Source organism: Bubalus kerabau, chromosome 17, assembly GCF_029407905.1.
Source record: "Bubalus kerabau isolate K-KA32 ecotype Philippines breed swamp buffalo chromosome 17, PCC_UOA_SB_1v2, whole genome shotgun sequence".
NCBI classification, from domain to species: Eukaryota; Metazoa; Chordata; class Mammalia; order Artiodactyla; family Bovidae; genus Bubalus; species Bubalus kerabau.
Genome location: NC_073640.1, coordinates 48,273,289 through 48,288,439, shown reverse-complemented (window position 1 = coordinate 48,288,439; position 15,151 = coordinate 48,273,289). Strand labels below are relative to the sequence as shown.

At 42.8% G+C, this 15,151-nt stretch overlaps 1 protein-coding gene across 1 annotated transcript in view; it reads right to left on the bottom strand.

Annotated features, from left to right (window-relative positions):
* LOC129632099 (major allergen I polypeptide chain 2-like) overlaps positions 1 to 12,411 on the bottom strand; it is a 40,445-nt gene extending 28,034 nt beyond the window's left edge. The window contains exons 1-2 of the mRNA XM_055553524.1: positions 12,348 to 12,411; positions 11,649 to 11,830 (exon numbers count right to left, since the gene is read on the bottom strand). Coding sequence (XP_055409499.1) covers positions 11,649 to 11,830; positions 12,348 to 12,411 — 246 coding nt within the window. The remainder of the gene's footprint in view (positions 1 to 11,648; positions 11,831 to 12,347) is intronic.
* Positions 12,412 to 15,151: the final 2,740 nt, after the last annotated feature.

The following is a 15,151-nucleotide window of genomic DNA, read 5'->3' as shown; positions in this document are numbered from 1 at the left end:
AATTTTTTTTTTCATTTTTCTTATGCTTAAAGTTAACTAAGTAGTATAGATCTATCAGAGAAGGCAATGGCACCCCACTCCAGTACTCTTGCCTAGAAAATCCCATGGACGGAGGAGCCTGGAAGGCTGCAGTCCATGGGGTCGCTGAGGGTCGGAAACGACTGAGCGACTTCACTTTCACTTTTCATTTTCATGCATTGGAGAAGGAAATGGCAACCCACTCCAGTGTTCTTGCCTCGAGAATCCCAGGGACGGGGGAGCCCGGTGGGCTGCCGTCTGTGGGGGTGCACAGAGTTGGACACAACTGAAGTGACTTAGCATAGACCTATAGGTTTATATTTTTCATCAAATATGGGAAGATTTTGGCTACTCCCTAAGAGATTCCAATTAATCATGTATTACCCCTCCCCCAGGTTGTCTCACAGCTCACTGATCCTCTTATCATTACTCAATTTTTTCTGGTTTTTATTTTGGATAGTTTCTGTCATTGTCTATTTCAAACTTACTAATATTTTCTTCTATGGTGCCTAACCCATTGTTCATTCCATCTAGTGGAATATATTTTTTAACCTATTCAAGTCTTTTAAAAAATATATCTATGTTTCAAGTTTACATGTCCAAGTGGTCCTCTCATTTCTTAAACATCTGGAATACAATTTTAATAACTTTTAATATTTTGTCTACCAACTGTATCATGTTTGTGTTTTCTGGGTTTGTTTATGTTGAGTTCTTCAATTATTTATATTGATTCTATTCTTCAATTCTCCAATTGTTTGTATTGATGTCTTTGTTCCTATGAGTCATTTATATTAATTATTTCTGATCACAGTTCATATTTTTCTGCTGCTTTGCATGCTGCTAGCTAGTTTTTTGATGCCATATATTCTAAAATTTAAAATTTAGGTACTAGGTACCTCTGTAATACTATAGATATTCCTGAGCTTTTTTCTTCTACTTTGAAATAGGCTGATCCATTTGAAGCTTCTTTTAAGCCTTGTTTAGCTGGTACATAAGCATTCACATGAAAAGGCAAATTTTATACCACTGCTAAGATCCAAGCTGAAACTCCAGTACTTTGGCCACCTCATGCGAAGTGTTGATTCATTGGAAAAGACCCTGATGCTGGGAGGGATTGGGGGCAGGAGGAGAAGGGGACGACAGAGGATGAGATGGCTGGATGGCATCACTGACTTGATGGACGTGAGTCTGAGTGAACTCCGGGAGTTGGTGATGGACAGGGAGGCCTGGCATGCTGCGATTCATGGGGTCGCAAAGAGTTGGACATGACTGAGCAACTGATCTGATCTGAAGATCCCTTCCTTAATCAAATACTTGACTCACCATAAATAACCTAGGTATTCCTCTAAGACTGTTAGAAATACAAACTATTTTCAGACCTGTACAAATTCTCAGTATTGTTTCCTCTGCTCCTTTCAGATTATTCCCTCACTTTGGGCAGTTTTCTCATATATACACAGTGAACAATATGCAGTGAAGACTTGGGGACTTCTTGCAGAATCCTGGAATTGTTTTTCTGTGGAACTCTCTCCACTTCAGTATTCTGCTCTGCAAATGTGACCACACTGGCCACCGTGGACTGAAGTTCAATTTCTGAATATCATTCTTTCCTATATTTTGTCCAGTTTTAGTTGTTCCAGGTGGAAATATAAATCCATTTCCTGCCCAGAACCACTAATATTTTTATTTTGTTTTGTCTGAATGCCTTAGCATATTCCATTGATTACAAATTCGGAAGGGCATTGTTTTATTATACATTCTCCATTGGAGTAAGCAAAGAACATTGTGGAATCTGAATTAAAAGAGTATGTATGGGGCTAGGTGGAGAGGGGATGGAGAAGAGACAGATAGACTAGATAGACAGATAGGTGAGATACTTTCTCAATGGAGAATATTTCTTTAATGATTAAAATTTCTTTGCCATATAGATTAGGTCTGATAGTGTTAGAAAATCAATAAGCCATCCCTCTGGGTCGTCTCAGTGCACCAGCAGGAGGGAGGAGGGTTCAGGATGGGGAACACGTGTATACCTGTGGCGGATTCATGTTGATATATGGCAAAACCAATACAAGATTGTAAAGTTAAAAAATAAAATAAAATATAGATGCATAAAACTAAAAAATAATAATAATAAAATTTAAAAAATAGAAAATCAATAAGCCAGAAAGCTTGGTAAACATACAGCATATTAAGAGAGAAATCAGGGAAAGGAGATCAACAATGCAGAGGGCAGGTGGAGTGGTACACATGTTATAATTTAAACAGGATGACCAAAGACATCAATGAAATAACATTTGAGTGATGTCCTGAAAAAGGTGTATGTGGTGCATTTTGCCATGCAGTAATATTTTAATTTTTTATGCATTCAAAATTATCAATCTGGTTTCATTTCATCTTTAGAAAGTTCTTCTCTACTCTGTTAAAAAAAAAAAAAAAAAGCCTTCCATAACATTTTCTAAGAATTTGATGACATTTTCTATCCCAGTCTTCGAAAGTGTAAACCTTTAACTTATCTGAAATTAATTTTGGAGAAAGCTATGGAGACACAGATGCAACAGTTTTATTTCCCCAAATATTCAATTATTTATTCAGCACCAAAATTTCATGTATGAAACAATGCAAATTTCCTGCTTTGCAAGTTATCTTTTTCATCAAATCCATGATGACTAGGATCTATTTCTGGTTTTCCTTTAATAGCTCATTTATCTCCCCATGATATGAGTGTGCATGTTTAGGCATCTCCTCAGCTTACTACTAATTACTTAACATTTTTTTCACACATATGTTTACTGATTTTTCCAAATATAACACAGTAAATGGAATATAAATAAACCATATGATTGTAGTCTTTAATGTTCATTTTAATTTTTATTTATTATTTGACTGTGCTGAGTATTACTTGGGGCACAGAGGATCTTTGATTTTCGCTGGCACATGCAGGATTCAGTTCCCTGATCAGGGATCCAACCTGGGCCCCTGCATTGGGAGCTCAGAGTCCCAGCCACTGGACCACCAGGGAAGCGTAATCTTTAAGTTCCAAATCTGTAATTTATCAGAATACATTTGAGATTCCTCCAGGTTGTTGCATGTGGCAACAGGTTCTTTTTTAAATACACACACACACACACACACACATACTCATGTGTGTGCTGTGCCCAGTCGCTCAGTCATGTCCAACTCTGTGTGACCCTGTGGACTACTGCCCACCAGGCTCCTCTGTCCATGGGATTCTCCAGGCAAGAATACTGGAGTGGGTTGCCATGCCCTCCTCCAGGGGATCTTCCCAACCCAGGGATGAACTTAGGTCTCCCACACTGCAGGCAGAATCTTTTCTGTCTGAATTGCCAGGTCATAGCAGGTTTATTTGTAACACCTCAAACTTGAAAAGCAACTGCAGTAGCCTTAACTCTGTGGGTAGATAAACAAATTAACATATATCAATTCAGTGAAGCATTACTTATCAATAAAGAAAATAAACTATTGATACATGCAACAATATGGCATTTGCAAGGGGTTTTTTTCCTGCTTCTTCCTTTTAATTGCTGAATAGATTCAATTGTAGGAATGTGGCATGCTTTGTTTATCTATTCACTAGTTGAAGGACACTTAGGCAGTTTTCCAGATTTGATAAACTGAATAAAGTTGCAATAAATAGCAGTGGGCAAGTTTTTATGTGAACATAAATTTTCATTCCTTTCAAGTGTAAACTTAGGAAGGAGATTTTTGGATCATATGATAATGGTTAAGATCCCTTTTATAAGAATAAAATACCTTTCAAAAAATGCTCTTGTTATTTTCATTGTTCAGTTCAATTCAGTTCAGTCACTCAGTCGTGACCAACTCTTTGCGACCCCATGAACTGCAGCACGCCAGACCTCCCTGTCCATTACCAACTCCCTGAGTCCACCCAAACCCATGTCCATTGAGTCGGTGATGCCATCCAACCATCTCATCCTCTGTCGTCCCCTTCTCCTGCCCTCAACCTTTCCCAGCATCAGGGTCTTTCCCAATGAGTCAGCTCTCCGCATCAGGTGGCCAAAGTATTGGAGTTTCAGCTTCAGCATCAGTCCTTCCAATGAACACCCAGGACTGATCTCCTTTAGGATGGACTGGTTGGATCTCCTTTCAGTCTAAGGGACTCTCAAGAGTCTTCTCCAACACCACAGTTCAAAAGAATCAATTCTTCTGTGCTCAGCTTTCTTTATAGTCCAACTCTCACATCCATACATGACCACTGGAAAAACCATAGCCTTGACTAGACAGACCTTTGTTGGCAAAGTAATGTCTCTGCTTTTTAACATGCTGTCTAGGTTGGTCATAGCTTTCCTTCCAAGGAGTAAGTGTCTTTTAATTTCATGGCTGCAATCAGCACCTGCAGTGATTTTGGAGCAGAAATAAAGTCAGAAAAATAAAGTCAGCCACTGTTTCCACTGTTTCCCCACCTACTTGCCATGAAGTGATGGGACTGGATGCCATGATCTAGTTCTCTGAATGTTGAGCTTTAACCAACTTTTTCACTCTCCTCTTTCACTTTCATCGAGAGGTGCTTTAGTTCTTCTTCACTTTCTGCCATAAGGGTGGTGTCATCTGCATATCTGAGGTTATTGATATTTCTCCTGGCAATCTTGATTCCAGCTTGTGCTTCCTCCAGCCCAGCGTTTCTCATGATGTACTCTGCATATGAGTTAAATAAGCAATATACAGTTAAATAAGACAATATACAGCCTTGACATACTCCTTTTCCTATTTGGAATCAGTATGTTGTTCCATGTCCAGTTCTAACAGTTGCTTCCTGACCTGCATACAGGTTTCTCAAGAGGCAGGTCAGGTGGTCTGGTATTGCCATCTCTTTCAGAATTTTCCACCGTTTATTGTGATCCACACAGTCAAAGGCTTTGGCATAGTCAGAGTGCCTGATGAACTATGGACAGAGGTTCATGACATTGTACAGGAGACAGGAATCAAGACCATCCACAAGAAAAAGAAATGCAAAAAAGCAAAATGATTGTCTGAGGAGGCCTTGCAAATAGCTTTGAAAAGAAGGGAAGCAAAAAGGAAAGTATACCCATTTGAATGCAGAGTTCCAAAGAATAGCAAGGAGAGATATGAAAGACTTCCTCAGCAATCAATGCAAAGAAATAGAGGAAAACAATAGAATGGGAAAGACTAGAGATCTCTTCAAGAAAACTTTCATTGAGATTGCATTAAACTAACTGCTAATTTTAAGGGGAAATGATATTTTTATTCCATTGAAAATTTTGCTTGAAGAGCCTATTGATTTATTTAAATTTTGTGGGTATTTGTCCCTCAAGAAATCTTTAGAGCTTTTTTAAAAAAAGTATTCATTAATTTAACAAATGTTTTGTAGGGGTCAATTCTGTGCTTTGTAATGTTTTAGTAATGGGCTTGAAGATTTAAATTTGAAACTTATAAAGTGAAGATGAAGCTACATGTTATCACTGAGAAAGTGAGTATATATAAGAAAGAGAAGAGATGCAAAGAGAATGATCCTTGCTATAGGATACAAGCTTGAGGACCTGAGGATTTTCCAGTAAAGCAGGAGAAAAATAAAAACTGGGCTGTCATTGGCAACATCATTTTTTTAAAAATCCATTTCTTCATCAAAAGTCAAAAACCTGTTTTTCTCTTACAATGATCATGTGTTAATTCCTCTACTAAAACTAGACTACTGATGGAGACTAATACTTCTGTTGTAGTACCTGGAGAGAACAATTCTCCATATAGTTCCTATTTATCTCAATTTTTTTTTTTTTTTTGGTTGAGCTCAAGAATTTAGTTTTCAGGGTAAACATTAAGATAATCTTCATTAGAACAAAGGTTAATTGAGACAGATCTGGGAATATTTGACATTTCTACAGGTCAGTTTATCTCATACAAGAATACGATTTACCATTAATCTGTTCAATTTTTACTGTGCACTTTTCAACAAAATTTTAGACCTCTTTAGTATGACCTGAACAGTTAATACTAACTCTAGCAGAGCATACATAACTTGGCACACATACAATCAAGGTGTAGAAAGAGTGAATCAGTGAATTTAAAGGCCTAAATTCAGGTAGCAGGTTAAAGAAAAGCCAGGACTCAATGCTCTTACCACTTAGCCCCAAGTCCCAAGTTTAGCTCCCAGTATGTGACCTTTAGTCAGAATTTGGCAATAAGGAGTTCAAGATCTGAGCCACAGTCAGCTTCTGATCTTGTTTTTGCTGACTGTATAGAGCTTCTCCATCTTTGGCTGCAAAGAATATAACCAATCTGATTTCAGTGTTGCCCATCTGGTGATGTCCATGTGTAGTCTTCTCTTGTGTCATTGGAAGAGGGTGTTTGCTATGACCAGTGCATTCTCTTGGCCAAACTCTATTAGCCTTAGCCCTGCTTCATTCTGTACTCCAAGGCCAAATTTTCCTGTTACTCCGGGTGTTTCTTGACTTCCTACTTTTGCATTCCAGTGCCCTATAATGAAAAGGACATCTTTTGGGGGTGTTAGTTCTAGAAAGTCTTGCAGGTCTTCATAGAACTGTTCAACTTCAGTTTCTTCAGTGTTATTGGTAGGGTCATAGACTTGGATTACCGTGATGTTGAATGGTTTGCCTTGGAAACGAACAGAGATCATTCTGTCGTTTTTGAGATTGCATCCAAGTACTGCATTTCAGACTCTTTTGTTGACCATGATGGCTACTCCATTTCTTCTGAGGGATTCTTGCCCACAGTAGTAGATATAATGGTCATATGAATTAAATTCACCCATTCCAGTCCATCTTAGTTTGCTGATTCCTAGAATGTTGATGCTCACTCTTGCCATCTCCTGTTTGACCACTTCCAATTTGCCTTGATTCATGGACCTAACATTCCAGGTTCCCATGCAATATTGCTCTTTACAGCATCGAACCTTGCTTCTATCACCAGTACCATCCACAACTGGGTGTTGTTTTTGCTTTGGCTCCATCCCTTCATTCTTTCTGGAGTTATTTCTCCACTGATCTCCAGTAGCATACTGGGCACCTACCGACCTGGGGAGTTCATCGTTCAGTGTCCTATCTTTTTTCCCTTTCATACTGTTCATGGAATTCTCAAGGCAAGAAAACTGAAGTGGTTTGCCATTCCCTTCCCCAGTGGACCACATTCTGTCAGACCTCTCCACCATGACCCGGCCTTCTTATTGCCAAATTCAGACTTAAATTGAAGAAAGTGGGGAAAACCAATAGACCATTCAGGTATGACCTAAATCAAATCCCTTATGACTATACAGTAGAAGTGACAAATAGATTTAAGTGACTAGATCTGATAGACAGAGTGTCTGATGAACTAACTATGGATGGAGGTTCATGACATTGTACAGGAGACAGGAATCAAGATCATCCATAAGAAAAAGAAATGCAAAAAGGCAAATTGGCTGTCTGAGGAGGTCTTACAAATAGCTGTGTAAAGAAGGGAAGTGAAAAGCAAAGGAGAAAAGGAAAGATATACCCATTTGAATGCAGAGTTCCAAAGAATAGCAAGGAGAGATATGAAAGACTTCCTCAGCAATCAGTGCAAAGAAATAGAAGAAAACAATAGAACGGGAAAGACTAGAGATATCTTCAAAAAAATTAGAGATACCAAGGGACCATTTCATGCAAAGATGGGCTCAATAAATGACAGAAATGGTAAGGACCTAACAGAAGCAGAAGATATTAAGAAGAGGTGGCAAGAATACACAGAAGAACTGTACAAAAAAGAGCTTCGTGACCAAGATAATTATGATGGTGTGATCACTCACCTAGAGCCAGACATCTTGGAATGTGAAGTCAAGTGGGCCTCAGAAAGCATCACTATGAACAAAGCTAGTGGAGGTGATGGAATTCCATTTGAGCTATTTCAAATCCTGAAAGATGATGTTGTAAAAGTGCTGCACTCAATATGCCAGCAAATTTGGAAAACTCAGCAGTGGCCGCAGGACTGGAAAAGGTCAGTTTTCATTCCAATCCCAAAGAAAGGCAATGCCAAAGAATGCTCAAACTATCGCACAGTTGCACTCATCTCACATGCTAGTAAAGTAATGCTCAAAATTCTCCAAGCCAGGCTTCAGCATTACATGAACCGTGAACTTCCAGATGTTCAAGCTGGATTTAGAAAAGGCAGAGGAAGCAGAGATCAAATTGCCAACATCCACTGGATCATCGAAAAAGCAAGAGAGTTCCAGGAAAACATCTATTTCTGCTTTATTGACTATGACAAAGCGTTTGACTGTGTGGATCACAACAAACTGTGGAAAATTCTGAAAGAGATGGGAATACCAGACCACCTGACCTGCCTCTTGAGAAACCTGTATGCAGGTCAGCAAGCAACAGTTAGAACTGGACATGGAACAACAGACTGGCTCCAAATAGGAAAAGGAGTACATCAAGGCTGTATATTGTCACCCTGCTTATTTAACTTATCTGCAGAGTACATCATGAAAAACTCTGGGCTGGTAGAAGCACAAGCTGGAATCAAGATTGTCGGGAGAAATACCAGTAACCTCAGATATGCAGATGACATCACGCTTATGGCAGAAAGTGAAGAAGAACTAAAGCACCTCTTGATGAAATTGAAAGAGGAGAGTGAAAAAGTTAGCTTAAAGCTCAACATTTAGAAAACTAAGATCATGGCATCTGGTCCCAACACTTCATAGCAAGTACGTGGGGGAAACAGTGGAAACAGTGGCTGACTTTATTTTGGGGGGGCTCCAAAATCACTGCAGATGGTGATTGCAGCCATGAAACTAAAAGACACTTACTCCTCGGAAGGAAAGTTATGACCAATCTAGATAGCATATTCAAAAGCAGACTTTGCCAACAAAGGTCCATCTAGTCAAGGCTATGGTTTTTCCAGTGGTCATGGATGGATGTGAGAGTTGGACTATAAAGAAAGCTGAGCGCAGAAGAATTGATGCTCTTGAACTGTGGTGTTGGAGAAGACTCTTGAGAATCCCTTGGACTGCAAGGAGATCCAACCAGTCCATCTTAAAGGAGATCAGTCTTGGGTGTTCATTGGAAAGACTGATGTTGAAGCTGAAACTCCAATACTCTGGCCACCTGATGTGAAGAACTGACTTATTTGAAAAGACCCTGACGCTGGGAAAGATTGAGGGCAGGAGGAGAAGGGGACGACAGAGGATGAGATGGTTGGATGGCATCACCAACTCAATGAATATGGGTTTGGGTGGACTCCGGGAGTTGGTGATGGACTGGGAGACCTGATGTGCTGCGGTTCATGGGGTCACAAAGAGTCGGTCATGACCGAGCGACTGAACTGAACTGAACTGATGTGACTTTATGCCTGCCTGGCCAGAAGGTTGAGACATTTTACCAGTTTTGCCACTCTTTTTGTGGGCCATTCTGACAGTAGTCTGACAATACCCTAGACCCTGGGAAACAGGGATAAAACCTAGTCCTATCCTTCCAAGTCTTCTATGGTAATGTGAAATACACATTTCATAATTTCAGAAGTAGGCTGGAGGGTCAGGACACGTGCCCGTGTGGCAATTCTGCAATTTACACTTCACAGCATGAGGTGTTTCCATAGAAACAACATTCCCACTGGGGTAGCTTTTTCTATCCACTCCCTTCCTTCTGGTCTAAGACTTAATGGGGGTACTGGTCCCTGTGGAAGAACCCAAAGACAGCAGAGGTACTTAGTGTCCCTAAGAAAAGGTCTGGCTCCTCAAGCCACCCACCTAAGAAGCAGAAAATGGTGAATGCCGCTGGGACAAAGAGGGGACCTCTGATAAGCCTGCTCAGGTCATCTCCTGAGTCTCCTGTCAATAACCAGAGGGACATTTAAAGGACTGGAGGCTCTGCCACTGTGCTAAAGGACAGACTGGGAGATAAGCTATCTGTGGCCACAAAAAACAATTTCATCCTTTCAAGATAATGAAGTCGGGGTTACATATCTGCTATTTTGCTTAATCTTCACACATAATCCCTGTTTAGCAGATAACAAAATGACTTGAGAAATTTACAACAAACTTGCCCATGCTCCTACAGCTTGCCAGTGACAGGGCCTAGGTTTACTCTTTTGCTATTTGACCACAGTCCCCATGCTCTCAATGACAACATGGGCCACTTCTCCCCACCATCATCCAAGACCTCCTGCCTCACATCCTCCCCTCAGCACACAGACACTGGTCACACTGAGCAAAGCTGCAGTTATTTTATTAGAGTCAATCTGATAAAGACCACATCAGCGGGGACAGGTGTCTAGATTCCAACTTCAGTTGAGAAGGAAAAAGGGCAGGAAGATCAAGTGCAGATGAGGCATCACTGGCAAAGACTATGTCAACAAAGAGAGCACACTGAGTATGGCTCAGAAAATGGAATTCACCACCCAGGACACTGCATGTTTGATGCAACCTGTACTCAAGTTGATGGAAGCCTGGAAGGGAGTAGGAGGAGAGGGACAGGATCTGAGCCCACAGCCAGGCTATCCTGTCTCCCCAGGATCATGTCACCCCTCACCCTCAGGGATTCAGCCCCATCCCCAGTAAGAACCTCTGCCCACAGACCCACCATTGGAGGGGGGCTGCCATCAGGCACCAGGGGGAAGATGGCTCCCTAAGAGCCCAGGCACAGGTGTCAGGATGGAGACAGAGTCACCAGCCACACCAGGGAGAGGAGGAGATGACAAGGGTTAGCAGGGCACAGCCAGGGTTGGTCCTGATGGAGGAGCAAAGTGCTGGTATCTAGGTTTGGGTCACATATTCTGCACCTGATCCTCTTCTGTCAGATGTGCTGGGTGGATGAAATATACATGCAGGTATTGTAAACAACCCCATGTGCCCTGTGACCTCCTATTAGTGCATGAAACTTTGGTTCTTGAAAACCTCTCATTTTGAACAATTAACAATTTGAGAAAAATAAGCTGAGAGACTATTCACAATCTCCAATACTGTATGACAAGAACAAGAAAGAAGAGCTAGGCCATTAAGAGATACATTGCTAGCCCAAGTGAGCAGCCACAGGCACCTAGAAGCCTCCTCAGGAGTCTCAGGCACCAAAACACCACAGTGGAAAATCCGGCTTGTAGACACAGAGACCATGTCAGTGGAAATAGGGGTCTGAGCCAGAGCAATGGCCAATAGAGTGGGCACAAGATGAAGTGAATTGGCGATAAGTCATAAACCTTACAAACCCAGAGAATCTCATCCTGGAAAGAGACTCTTAAGGCAGGGGCTCCTTTTCAATATTCCTTATATAGAGCTGGCATGACTCCTACACATGTGTATATTAAATGGTTGGTTTCCTGCCAAAGATTAAAATTCTAGTCCTCCAATGCTAGCATCTCTCACACTAGAAAAAAAAAAAATCACACAAGTCAACACACTTAGCATATTACATTGATATCAGTCCCCTACTCCGTGTGAGTTAATTGGCATGATATGAACAGGTTTGGTAACGGGATGCTGGATGTGCAGGTGGATTGTGCTTGCATATTATAGGTGATGCACACTGGAGCAAAGGTTTTATTGTGCTTCTTTGTTCATAGGTCTTCTCTGTCACATATCCCATGACAGCATGATCTATTACCGTGTGGCACATTACACTATGCCGCATGTGAATTCTCAGGGTGGGGGTTAAGGACGGGTAAATTACCATGAGTAGCAGATCCAAAACCTTGTCATCAATTCCTGCCTCATTGTAGCAATCCTGGATTTTTCCTAGAGCTGCTTTTTCCTCATCGGTAGCAGCAACAAAATCAAGTGTTGTATTCAACAACGTTTTGCTTCCAAGGATCAGTGTGCTAAACACTCCATAAAAAACAGGGCAGGCTTCCGCTGAAGGCACAACAGAAAACACTTCATCAACAGGATCACCATGTCAGTAGGTTCCTGTTTTCCCACCACTTGATAGGAACTCATACATCCAAAACTTCCAAACTCACTTCCCCCAGAGACCTGCCCTCTCCCTGGACTGCTTACATCCCAGACAGAAAACCTTCTCTATGAGGCACTCCCAGCATAGGGAGCAGCAAGAGGGGCTGGGCCTGGAGACCCCTCTACCCTTGACCACTGCCCTCAAGATCATCAGCCTGCTTCTCTTTTTCCATTAAGCAACATTAACCTGAAGGAACTATCCCCAAGGGTGTGCACAGCTAATGACCCTGCTCCACACCATCCCCTCTACAAAGAATGAAAGCCTAAGGCAGTCTATGCAGGACTCCTGGGCACTGATCAAACAGCTGCCCTCTGAATCTGACCCTAGAAGCAGCTCGGACAGGACTGGGGAAGATGCAGTGAGACGGCATGGGGCAAGGATTAGAAGAGCCCCTCGGTCCCTCCTTCCTACCCTCACTCGTCTGGAAGATCAGCTCTCTGGTCACCATCAAGGCCAGCACAAGCAGTGCTCCCTTCATCATGGCGGTGGCTGGAGTGCGCTGCTCAGGACAGGGTATCTATTGTTTTATACACCACTAGCTCCCCAAGCCCAGCCCACATCCCTCCCAGGAGGACCACAGGCCTGTGGCCAGGCACCTGGCACAGGTGGCTCCCTGGGGCCTCGGGGTGTTTACAGTGGGAAGCATTTCCTGCTATGAGAGCAGAGCTCCTGGAGAAAATGTGGAAGTACCTTTGCCAAAGATCAAGTGGAGTTGACATTTCCAAGTGATTCCATTTGGAACCAAGTGCTCTGTTGTCCCAGCCCCAACCATCACTTGTTTTCCTAGCAACCTTCCCCCAACCTATCCTGGCTCTGAGGTCAGCACTCTCCCAAACTGAGCAGATAGAATCACAGGAGGGCCAAGGACAGATCTACACTACTCTCAGGAAGAAAAAAGGTCATTGAGAATCCTTCCTTTTCCCCCCAAGTTTAAGTTCTGGAGATAAGAGTGTGGAGCTGGGCCTTACTGAAGCCCCCAAATATCTAAACGGCTGAGGACTGGTGGACAGCAGCCTTGGGCTCCAAATCATTCCAACCTGGGAACTCGCAGGACTTGAGGCCATGTGGGTTTTATCAGGCACTGGTAGTTCTGTAGTTTCGGATCACACCACCAGCTTTCCTCAGGCCCTTAAGGGAACAAGCTCCTGAGCAGCCTTGCCCCTTCTCCTGGCTTTCCTTCCTCCTCCACAGTGAGCCTGGTCTCGGGATGTGCTTGCACTGCGCAGTCTATCCAGGAACATCAGGGAGAAGCTGTGGGGTTTGGGGCTCTGCTCCTGGGGCACAGACTCTGAGGTCTACAGCCCTAAAGGACACTGGGGACGGGAGTTCTAAGGCCTAGAGAGCTGAGTCCACCAGAGGTGGCACTCTGTGTGTGAAACCTCTCTCAAAAGTCAAACTCAACCTTTCAGGCTAGGAAAGCAGTTTGTTGGCTCAAATGAGATGAGATGGTCCTTAAAAACTCTTGAAGGAAGTCTGAGAAAGCTCCCAACAGCCAAACTGGAAACAGTTTGAGAAACAAAATAAATAACAGAGTATTAGATGATAACCCAAAGCATAAATTAATACCTCTGAGTCCATACTGACATATGAATGATCAAATAAACAGAGACTCTCCTGGTGGTCCAGTGGTTAAGAACCCACCATTCAATGCAGTGGACACTGGTTCAAGCCCTGGTCAGGGAACTAAGAATCCACATGCCCTGGGACAACTAAAACCCTCACACACCAACTAGAGAGAACATGCTCAGTAAACAGAAGGTCCTTGTGCCAAAACGTAGAGCCAACACAGCAAGACAAAGACCCAGCACCCCTAAACTAACCTGAAGTGATGTGGGAGAGGAGACAACCATTCCTTACAGAAACATCCCAAATAACAGACAGAAATCATCCGCTCCAGGAGGGTTAACTGACAGCCCTTCCCCGCCCAAGTGTGGGCTAGACAGAGTAGCTTATTTTCAAAGAGAAGAGGTAGGGAAGGGGAAAACAGTGCAGAAACCTGGCAAACGCAACATAATCAACTACTCAAGGCTGATATCCCCAGTGGTAAGACACACAGCTGTCATGTGTACCCCGAGTGAGGAAACAGGAAGGGCAATTCACCTGTGTGGTGTCTTCCTCAAAACCCAAAATCTGAACCACACTCGACATTATGAGTACAGCAGCCAAACTAAGCTTTTGGCAGTCCTTAAGCATCCCTGATCAATCCTCCTCAAGACTGTGAAGGCCACGACAGACCAGGAGAGAATGAGTAATCCACAGAGCAGAAGACACTGGAGACACATGACAATGAATGCAGCATGTGTAGATTATGGACTGGATGCTGGGACCCAAAGAGACATTAATGGACAACCTGGTAAAATACAAATAGCGTGTGAGGTTTAGTTAGTAGTAATGCTCCAATGTTGTTTCTCACTGTGAGAAATATTTGCAACTTTTCTATAAATCTACAATAATGCCAAGTTAAAATTTTATTTTAAAAACAACATGCATTAGAAAAGAACTACATGTGCTGCATTCCTCCATTGACCTTGCCCAGCTCTTCACCATGATGTCACCAAAAGTCCCCATGATCCAGAGATGTCTCAGAGGAACCTGTAGCACCTTCAGAAGGGCACTGGGCTTGATCCATTGCAGCCACCTCTGTTACTCAGCACCCCAGGCCCTGACTCCTCTCCTCACAGAGCTGCAGAGGGCATTGGGGGCAGTGTCTTCAGAAGGACAGGAGGCATGGGATGCATGGGCAGGGGTTCTACCACATGGAAGTCCTATCGCCAAAGACAAAGAGCCAGCATGTGCAGCCTGGGCCTTGGGGTATTCACCTTCTTGCCCAGGAAACTCTGAGACACATCTGCAGCCCCCTGAGCCCCTTGCGGGGTAACCTTCAGAGGGGTGGCGCCCAGGCAAAGGAGCCATGGCAAGGACGGGCTCCACTAGGCCAACTGTCACTGCAGCTCAGTACTTAGTGCCTCTTTGCCAAGAGCAGTTACCGGATGTGAATCCTATATGCCATAGGGTTCTGACTGCGGTCACACACCTTGCAACCCAACTTCAGATCAGGTTTTCAGCAAACCAGATTCCACCACAGGTGGCTCAGAGAAATGTCAGCCAGGTGCCTCAAGCAAGAAAATACCTGATTCTGATTTACCAAGTATTTTAAACCTTTACCTTATTTATTTAATCCCAGGCAATGTTCATAAGCACATCTATAGTAAATAGAACTA